Raw genomic sequence first — 10,756 nt, forward strand, 5'->3', positions numbered from 1 at the left:
AAAGTAAAAGATTTTATTAATTTATTGCGCAAGTGGTGGAAAAAGCTCCAATGCCCACATTACAACGATTAGCATGACAATGATAAGTATATAATCATGCTTTTATTTCATACATATTAATAAGGACTATTAATGACCTTTAACACCTCCGATACAAATTAAAGATCCAACATGACCATAGAGTTTGCATCCTGGTTTTGCGGTACAACAATTGACACAAACTCGAGTAAGTTTTGTTGATTCAGGTGGGCAAGTCATGTAAGCAACTTTAGGGTCACATTTTTTAGTACAAGCCTTGGGTTCATCACTCTGTCCTTCACACACAAACTTGCTGTCTTTACCGTAATAGTAACAACCCTTGTACCTTGTGCAACATGTGGTGCATCCAGTGGGTTTAATTATAGTCGGTCCTTCTGAATGGGGACATTTTGAATAAACAATTTTATAATCACATTCCTTGGGACAATGTTCGTTTGGCTTTCTTGGGTCAGATTTTCCTTCACAAATGAAAGTTCCGTTAGAGCTATAATAGTTGTAACCTTTGTAGCCTGCACAATATGTGGTACATATAGGATTTCTTGGATTTCCTTCGGAACGTGGACATATTGCATAGCTAAAATTGCCACATTCTTTGGTACATGTAACATCTCGCTAATTGAAAGGACTGGAAAGAAGTTAAAAATTGGAAATAGTCATTTTTGGAAAGAATAAAAATCTGGAAAATTTGTTAAGTATGTCAAGTTGAGTTTTTAGTCAACTTCAAATGACCATAACTCCTAGCTCAGGATGAGTTAGGTTTCTTTCCAGATATTGTGGAAACGATCTTGGAATAATCTTTCCAATGAATCTGAGTTCGTATGAGTAAGTTATGCCCATTTGAAGTTAGGCTGTTCAAATAAGAAAAGTCTAATCCGGATTTTTGAAGGGTAGTTTAGTCTTTTCCTTACCCAATTAAATAAATCCGTTTTTAGTAAATTATTTGGGGTCTAAACTGTGTTAGTTCAGTTTACGCAATTAAGAAATACGCTAAGGCTTTGAGATAAGAGAAAAGAGGAGAAAGGAGAATAGAAACTCAAGATTCGTCAAGTTCTTGCGATTTTGGTTGTGGAATTCGCCAATGATTAAATCCTACAAGGTATGTGAGACTTTCATAGCGTTGGGTTCGTTCACCCACGTGCCAATCATGTTTGTTTCAGCGAAATTCGTTTCTAGAAAGTTGAAAGTATGATGTTCTTGAATTACGTTCTTGAAGTTGCTCTAGTTCTTGAGATTTGATGGGATAGTGGAGTTCTTGATGGAATCGTGTCGATTTAAGAGTTGTTTTGAGTTAGATTCTTGTGTATATATACTGGGCATTTGAATCTATAGAGGGATTGAGAAAAAGAATCGGATTTAGGTGAATTGGGGTGAGAAAACGAAGAAGGAAAAAGTCGAGTAGGTTTTGGCACGCATGTCCGCATCGCGGACTTGCTCCCACAGTGAACAAAAATCACCTCTGAATCGCGGTTGGGATGCGGACTCCTCTGTTTCAAAAATAAATTTCATGATCAAAATATTTAAATGTATCTCCACGTCGTGGACTTGTTTATAGACTGTGATTTCTTGATCTTTTCTCATGTTTAGCTATCTAAAAACACTCTTAAACATCATGAGATCTTTCCTATCACAAATCACAATCCTTGAATCCATAAATTCAATTCAAGGAAAGTTAAGAGTCAAGTTAAGAAGTTAAGAATCAAGTTAATAGAAGTTCATAAAGTTTTTCAAAAGTCTTTTACAAACGTTTTAACTTTGTTTTTAAGACTTAAGCTTTGAGTTGAGTAAAGAGTAAGAGTAAAAGTTCTTTTCTTCAAAGATTATACGGGAACTAAGTATTCCCAAGAGTTAGAAATGTTTTCACATTTGAGCAAGAAAGGGAGCATCGATTCTAAGAGAGCTTTTAAGCTAAGTTTTGAGTAATTATCTCAACCTAAAGAAAAAAGTTTTTATTAAAAAAACATATGAGCTAAGTATATTTTTGGGAGTAGTATTGAGCACCGATATGGGGATATGAGTTCATAATAACTCAAGTCTCCATAAACCATATAGCCATCATGGGTAGTAAAAGCTCATACTTTTTAGATGATTTCTTAAGTGCTTTTTAGCATAGACTAGTGGATTCACTTAGCTAAGGTGTCCTATATGACGACAAAGTATAAGACAGTTCTGGCAGCGTGGGCAAGACACTGTATCACCAATTAGGCTCATAGTGGTGGTTGTCGGTTAGAGAAACTCCCACATAAACTATATTACTTTATTACATGAGTAAAGTTGAGTATGTTATTGCATTTCTTTAACGAACTGAGTTGCTTTCTATTGTTTTAAAAGCTTTCTATAGATTGCATGTGTTTTATTACTTTATATTGAGTTAAGTTGTTCATGAGTTGAGTAAAGTCAATTAAGTGTTTCTTTCAGATTCCTCTCAAGCTTATGTTATGTTTATTATTCCCCTCACATACTCGTACATTCAGTGTACTGATGCCATTTGGCTTGCATTATTTCATGATGCAGACACATGTAATCAGGATTAGCATCTAGGACCCCGTTGATCCAGTTGAGCACTCAGAGTCAATTGGTGAGCCTCCTTGAATTCCGAAGGACTCCTTTTACTTTGCTTTCTAGTATTTCAGTTGTTAGGATGATCGGGGGTCTTATCCCGACATCCCTCATTGTTTAGACGCTTCATAGACGGATTGTTATAGTTCTTTAGTCTTATTTATTTCAGTTGTATACATTTAAGACTTGAGTTACCATTTTGGCTAAGTTAGTATGTCTTAAGTTATTGCATGAGTTATATTTCTTATGGTTAAGTCTTTCGCTGAGTAAGTAAGCCAGGCCAAGGGTTCGCTTGGGGGCAACAATGGTTCTCGAGGCCATTCCCGCCCAGGGTGTAGGCTCGGGGCGTGACAAACTTGGTATCAGAGTGCAGAGTTCAAGAGTCCTAGGGAGTCTATGAAGCTGTGTCTGTAGAGTCCTAGTTATCGGTGTAAAACGCGCCACATCTATAATTAGGAGGCTGCAATATTTAGGAAATTATGTCACTTCTTTCTTACTCATTTCGTGCGATAGAGTTCATTTCTATAAATTGTCTTTCTAACTCGTGCTTGCCCGTAACCGATTGTCAGCTGGGCTATGCTTGAGAATGTCTTCATGAGACGTTTCTTTCGCCGTGAACTAAGAGAAGCAAAGATAAGAGAATTTCTCACTCTTAAGCAGGAATCTATGCGTGTTCATGAGTATAATCTGAAGTTTACCCAACTTTCCCGTTATGCTCCGAAGATGGTTGCAGATATGAGGAGTAGGATGAATCTATTTGTTGCTGGGTTGTTTCGTCTGTCAAGTAAGGACGGTAAGGCAGCCATACTAATAGGTGACATGGACATAGCAAGGTTGATGATCCATGTGCAACAAGTTGAAGAGGACAAGCTGAGGGATAACGAAGAGTTTAAGAATAAGAGGGCTAAGACATTAGGGAATGAGTCCAGGCAGCAAAAGAGTAATGCGAACCGATCTTCTTTCTAATAGAAGCAGAAGGGACCTGCTCCATCATCTGCTAGTGCACTTGCACTAAGAAACAAATGTCAGTACAATAGTCAGAATTCACAACACTTCAGAGCTAGGCCTACACAGTCTCAAGGTAGTGTTGCACAAGGAAGTAATATGACTCCTACATGTCTTAAGTGTGGTAGGAACCACTCAGGGATGTGTCGTGATGGCTTCACTGGTCACTTCAAGTGTGGCCAGAACGGTCATTTTATGCGAGAGTATCCAAAAAACAAACAGGGTAATGGTAATGGGGGTAATAGAGGCCAGTCTTCTTCAGTTTCTCCACCAGACAGAGCTGTATCTAGAAGAGCTACTTCAGGGGCAGGCGGAGGATCAATCTGTCTTTATGCCATCACTAGTCTCCAAGAGCAAGAGGATTCGCCAGATGTTGTCACTAGTATGATCCAAGTCTTTAACTTTAATGTTTATGCTTTGCTAGATCCAGGAACGAGTTTATCCCTTGTAATTCCATATGTTGCGATGAGTTTTAATGTTCTTCCTGAGTAACTTAGTGAGCCCTTCAGTGTTTCTACACTTGTTGGTGAGTTTATTCTAGCAGAGAGAGTCTATCGTGATTGTCTCGTTTCCATCAATCACAAGAGCACCATGGCTGATTTAGTTGAGTTAGACATAATAGATTTTGATGTCATTCTTGGTATGAACTGGCTTCATGCCTGTCATGCCTCAGTTGATTGTAGAACTCGAGTAGTCAAGTTCCAGTTTTCCAGTGAGCCAGTTATAGAGTGGAAGAATAATTTAACAGTGCCTAATAGTTGTGTTATTTCGTACCTTAAGGCAAACAAGTTAGTTTCTAAGGGGTGTGTCTATCACTTAGTCCGAGTTAATGACTCTAGTGTTGAGATTCCTCATATTCAGGCAGTTTTAGTAATAAAAGAGTTTCTATAAGTCTTTCTAGATAATCTTCCCAGAGTCCCTCCTAAGAGAGAAATAGACTTCGGTATAGACATTCTTCCAGATACTGGGCGTATATCTATTTCTCTATACATAATGACATGAGTAGAGTTGACAGAGCTAAAAAAGCAGTTGAAATATCTCCTTGATAAGGGTCTTATTCGACCAAGTGTCTTACCTTGGGGCGCTCCGGTCTTGTTTGTGTGGAAGAAAGATGGTTCCCTTCGAATGTGAATAGATTACCATCAGTTGAACAAGGTTACCATCAAGAACAAATATCCTCTTCCGAAAATTGATGATCTTTTCGATCAGCTTCAGGGAGCTACTTGTTTCTCTAAGATAGACCTTAGATAAGGCTACCAACAGTTGAGAGTAAGGGAATGTGATATTCTAAAGACAGGTTTCAGATCCCGTTATGGTCATTATGAGTTTTTGGTCATGTCCTTTGGTTTGACCAATGCACATGCATCATTCATGGACCTTATGAATAAAGTATTCAAACCTTACTTAGATATGTTTGTTATCGTCTTCATTGATGACATACTAATCTATTCGAGGAATGAAGAAGATCATGCTAGTCATCTCAGAATAGTTCTCCAAACTTTAAAGGATATATAGTTATATGCCAAGTTCTCTAAGTGTGAGTTTTGGCCTGAGTCTATGGCATTCTTAGGCCACATTGTGTCTGGAGAGGGAATTAAAGTTGATACCCTTTAAAGAGAGGCAGTGCAGAATTGGCTTAGACCCACATCTCCAACTGATATTATGAGTTTCTTGGATTTGGATGGCTATTATAGAAGGTTCGTAGAGGGGTTCTCATTTATTTCATCCCCTTTGACCGAGTTAACTCAAAAAATAGTGCAATTTCAATGGTCTAAAGCTTGTGAGAAAAGCTTTTAGGAATTGAAAAAGAGGTTGACTACTGCCCCAATATTGACCTTACCAGAAGGTACATAAGGTTTTGTTATGTATTGTGATGCGTCTAGAGTTGGTTTGGGTTGTGTGTTGATGCAGAATGGCAAAGTTATAGCTTATGCCTCTAGACAGTTGAAAGTTCATGAGAAGAATTACCCAACGCATGACTTAGAGCTGGCTTCTGTAGTATTTGCTTTGAAAATATGGTGCCAATTATCTTTATGGTGTTCATGTGGATGTGTTGACCGATCACAAGAGTCTTCAGTATGTGTTTACTTAGAAAAAACTTAATCTCAAACAAATGAGATAGTTATAATTACTCAAGGATTATGACATGAATATTCTTTATCACCCAGGTAAGACTAATGTTGTTGCTGATGCCTTGGGCAGGTTATTTATGGGTAGTACCGCCCATTTTGAGGAAGATAAGAAAGAGTTAGCAAAAGAGATTCATAGACTTGCACGACTAGAAGTTCGACTAATGAATTCCACAAAAGGAGGAGTAGTGGTAATGAATGGGGCTGAATCATCATTAGTGTCATAAATAAAAGAGAAGCAAGACCAAGATCCTTTATTGCTTGAATTAAGTGCAAGTGTTCATAAGCAAAAAGTGATGGCTTTTGAACATGGGGGAGATAGTGTTTTGAGGTATCAATGTAGATTGTGTGATTGATTTCAAGGGTAATTGGGAGGATCACCTATATCTCATTGAGTTTGCTTACAACAATAGTTATCATGTTAGCATCCAAATGGCTCCATATGAGGCTCTTTGTGAGAGAAGATGCAGATCTCTAATTGGGTGGTTTGAAGTTGGTGAAGTGGGGTTGATAGGACCAGACTTAGTTCATCAAGCTATGGATAAAGTGAAAGTTATTCAAGAGAGGTTGAAAACGGGAAGGGGAAGCTTAGTCCCCGGTATAATCCTACACTGATGTTAGGAGAAATGAGTTAGTTTGAAGAAGATGATTGGGTATACTTGAAAGTTTCACCCATAAAGGGTGTTGTGAGATTTGATAAGAAAGGGAAGCTTAGTCCCCGGTATAATGACGCTTGCAGAATATCCAAAAGGGTTGGTAATATAGCTTATGAGTTGGAGCTACCATAAGAGTTAGCCGCGGTTCATCCGGTATTTCATATTTCCATGTTGAAGAAGTGCATGAAAGATCCTTCCTTGATCATACCAACTGAAGATACCGAGATCAAGGATAGGTTATCTTGTGAGGAGATTTTGGTTCAGATTCTATATCATCAAGTTCGCAAGTTGAGGACTAAGAAAGTAGCATCAATCAAAGTTCTTTGGAGGAACCATTTTGTTGGGGAAGCTAGTTGGGAAGCTGAGGACGATATAAAGAAGAGATATCCACATCTCTTTGAAACCGGAGAAATTCCAGATCAAGGTACTAATTCTCTTCTTAGTACTCTTTAATCTATAAGTTGGCATGTTGTATTTGCATTGCTTGTTGGGTGTTTGAGCTGAATGTTAGATGTTACACCCTTAGCCTAGTAAGAGTAATCTCATTCGAGGACGAATGTTTCCAAGGGGGAGATATTGTAACATCTCGCTAGTTGAAAGGACTAGAAATAAGTTAAAAATTGGAAATAGTCATTTTTGGAAAGAATAAAAATCTGGAAAATTTGTTAAGTATGTCAAGTTGAGTTTTTGGTCAACATCAAACGACCATAACTCCTAGATCAGGATGAGTTAGGTGTGTTTCCAGATATCGTGGGAAGGATCTTGGAATAATCTTTCTAACGCCGCCGAGTTTGCACGATTTCGAGTTTGTATGAGTAAGTTATCCCTATTTGAAGTTGGGCAGTTCAAATAAGGAAAGTCTAATTCGGATTTTTGAAGGGTAGTTTAGTCTTTTCCTTACCCAATTAATTTAATCTGTTTTTAGTAAATTATTTGGGGTCTAAACTGAGTTAGTTCAATTTACGCAATTAAGAAATACGCTAAGGCTTTGAGAAAAGAGAAAAGAGAAAAGAGGAGAAATGAGAAGAGAAACTCAAGATTCGTCAAGTTCTTGCAGTTTTGGTTGTGGAATTCGCCAATGATTCAATCCTACAAGGTATGTGAGATTTTCATAGCGTTGGTTTCGTTCACCCACACGCCAATCATGTTTGTTTCAGCGAAATTCGTTTCTAGAAAGTTGAAAGTATGATGTTCTTGAATTACGTTCTTGAAGTTGCTTTAGTTCTTGAGATTTGATGGGATAGTGAAGTTCTTGATGGAATTGTGTCGATTTAAGAGTTGTTTTGGGTTAGATTCTTGTGTATATATACTGGGCATTTGAATCTATAGAAGGATTGAGAAAAAAAATCGGATTTAAGCAAATTGGGGTGAGAAAACGAAGAAGAAAAAAGTCGAACAGGTTTTGGCACGCACTTCTGCGTCGCGGACTTGCTTCCCCAGTGAACAAAAATCACCTCCGCGTCGCGGTTGGGATGCGGATTCCTCTGTTTCAAAAATAAATTTCTCGATCAAAATATTTAAATGTATCTCCGCGTTGCGGACTTGTTTCCAGACAGTGATTTCTTGATCTTTTCTCATGTTTAGCTATCTAAAAGCACTCTTAAACATCATGAGATCTTTCCTATCACAAATCACAATCCTTGAATCCATAAATTCAATTCAAGGAAAGTTAAGAGTCAAGTTAAGAAGTAAGACTCAAGTCAAGAGAAGTTCATAAAGTTTTTCAAAAGTCTTTTACAAACGTTTTAACTTTGTTTTTAAGACTTAAACTTTGAGTTGAGTAAATAGTAAGAGTAAAGTTCTTTTCTTCAAATATTATACGAGAACTAAGTATTCTCAAGGGTTAGAAATATTTTCACATTTGAGTAAGAAAGGGAACATCGATTCCAAGAGAGCTTTTAAGCTAAGTTTTGAATAATTATCTCAACCCAAAGAAAGAAGTTTTGATTAAAAAAAATATGAGCTAAGCATATTTTTGGGAGTAGTATTGAGTACCGATATGGGGATGCGAGTTTATAATAACTCAAGTTTCCATAAACCATGTAGCCATCATGGGTAGTAAAGGATCCTACTTTTTAGATGATTCCTTAAGTTCTTTTTAGCATAGACTAGTGGATCCACTTAGTTAAGGTGTCCTGTATGATGGCAAAGTATAAGACAGTTTTGGCAGCATGGGCGAGACGCTGTATCACCACTTAGGCTCATAGTGGTGGTTGTTGGTTAGAGAAACTCCCACATAAACTATATTACTTTATTACATGAGTAAAGTTGAGTTTGTTATTGCATTTCTTTAATGAACTGAGTTGCTTTCTATTGTTTCAAAAGCTTTTTATAGATTGCATGTGTTTTATTGGTTTATATTGAGTTAAGTTGTTCATGAGTTGAGTAAAGTCAAGGTAAGTGTTTCTTTCAGATTCCTCTCAAGCTTATGTTATGTTTAGTATTCCCCTCGCATACTTGTACATTCAATGTACTGATGCCATTTTGCCTGCATTGTTTTATGATGTAGGCGCATGTAATCAGGATCAGCATCCTGGTCCCTGTTGATCCAGTTGAACACTCAGAGTCAATTGGTGAGCCTCCTTGCATTCCGGAGGACTCCTTTTACTTTGCTTTCTAGTATTTCACTTGTTAGGATGATCGAGGGTCTTGTCCCGACATCCCTCATTGTTTAGAGGCTTCATAGACGGATAGTTATAGTTCTTTACTGTTATTTATTTCAGTTGTATCCGTTTAAGACTTGAGTTTCCATTTTGGCTAAGTTATTATCTCTTAAGTTATTGCATGAGTTATGTTTCTTATTATATGTTTAAGTCTTCTGCTAAGTAAGTAAGCCAGACCAAGGGTTCGCTTGGAGCCAACAATGGTTCTCGAGTGCCACTCTCGCTCAGGGTGTAGGCTCCGGGCGTGACAGTACTAGACTTGGGTTTGGGATCATGATCATCATGATGGTCGTGGTCATCGTCATGATCATGGTCTATTGTCGCGCTTAAAAGGAGAAACATTAGTCCTGCAACAAATATATGGTATATATATTAAGGAAAAACATATATAACACTACTTGTGTATGTATCAAAGAAGAATTTAAAGAGAACTAACTTACCTAGAACAAGCAAATAAGCTAGGAAACTAACATCTTTTTTAACAACCATTATGGATAATTAATTAGTACCTTGTTTTCTTTTAATTTTTGGGTGAGGAGTGTCTGTCCTCCTTCACCTATTTATAGCAAACGGGTGATCAAATAAAACAAAAAAAAAAAAGTCAAATCTGTTCCTTATTGAGCAGTTGTTTATATTTGACTAATCAATTTTTTATATAACAATTATTTGTATTCTTTTAGTTCATTTTTACTTGTCATTTTTATTTCTAAATAGAGTTTCATTTTTATTTGTCATTTTTGACGTATCAAGAATTTTTTTTTATTTTTTTCCATGTTTTACCTTCAGCATAAATATCTCCAAATCATTTTCCAAGACCTAATACTAAATATCATTTAGTAGAGATAATGTGGTAAAATACCTATATCAATAATTGTTTTCTTAATAAGTGTGTCAAATCAAATTGTGGGAAGTAAAAATGAACAGAGAAAGTATTTGATTAATAAAATTTTCTTATATATTACTTGTTTGTATCGGACTAATCAATATTTTATTTTAAAAAAAAACAATATTTTACTGTAATTCGTACTTGATAAATGTTCCAAAAATGCTTCTGGCAAAAAGCTATTTTTTCAGCTTCTAAAAAATAACTTCTTCTAGAATTTTAAAGCACTTATTTTCCACCAAAATCAATTTGCTTTTCCCAGTACGCTTTGTAGCCGTTTGAATTATCAGGAACTGTCCTGTTGTCAATCGGAAATACTAGTATGTTTTGATTGGCTTTTCAATTTTGGTTTATAAGTCAAAAATTAGAAGTTACAAATTTCCATATATGATTTTTGACTTATTTTTATCAATTTAGCTAAGTGCTGATAAACACTTTTTAAACTTATTCAAACACTACGACACTGCTTTAAAATTATTTTAGCTAAAAGCACTTGAAAAAAAGTCGATCTAAGCAGGCAAGGTTACCAACTCTCAAAATTCGAATTGTGAAATGTAAATGAGACGGAAGAGATAGAAAACTTAGCTCTTTTCCGAATGCATTTAAGCCGCCATTGAATTATGAGAAAATTGTATGAAATAACAAACTATTAATTCAAATTAAATGCTATAGCCATAATTTATTTTATTTGTAATTCGCAGCAATCATCCTATTGTTTGTCATATGATTCGGTATACAATTAGCCATTTTCGGTATACAATTACCCATTCGATATACAAATGTATAAAGTGTATAAAATGTGGTTGTCTTTGTATAAAGCGGGAG

The 10,756-nt window shown here is 36.3% G+C and overlaps 1 protein-coding gene across 1 annotated transcript; it reads right to left on the minus strand.

The window, feature by feature from the left end:
• Positions 1 to 9,537, minus strand: LOC125858230 (proteinase inhibitor type-2-like). Its single transcript, XM_049537942.1, has 3 exons — positions 9,489 to 9,537; positions 9,354 to 9,395; positions 1 to 641 (listed from the first exon to the last, which is right to left on the minus strand). The coding sequence occupies exons 1-3, from the start codon at positions 9,535 to 9,537 to the stop codon at positions 130 to 132; spliced, it is 603 nt and encodes a 200-aa protein (XP_049393899.1). The 3' UTR covers positions 1 to 129.
• Between the last annotated feature and the right edge of the window lie 1,219 nt (positions 9,538 to 10,756).

The sequence above is a fragment of the Solanum stenotomum genome, chromosome 3 (genome assembly GCF_019186545.1).
Source record: "Solanum stenotomum isolate F172 chromosome 3, ASM1918654v1, whole genome shotgun sequence".
Lineage (NCBI taxonomy): Eukaryota > Viridiplantae > Streptophyta > Magnoliopsida > Solanales > Solanaceae > Solanum > Solanum stenotomum.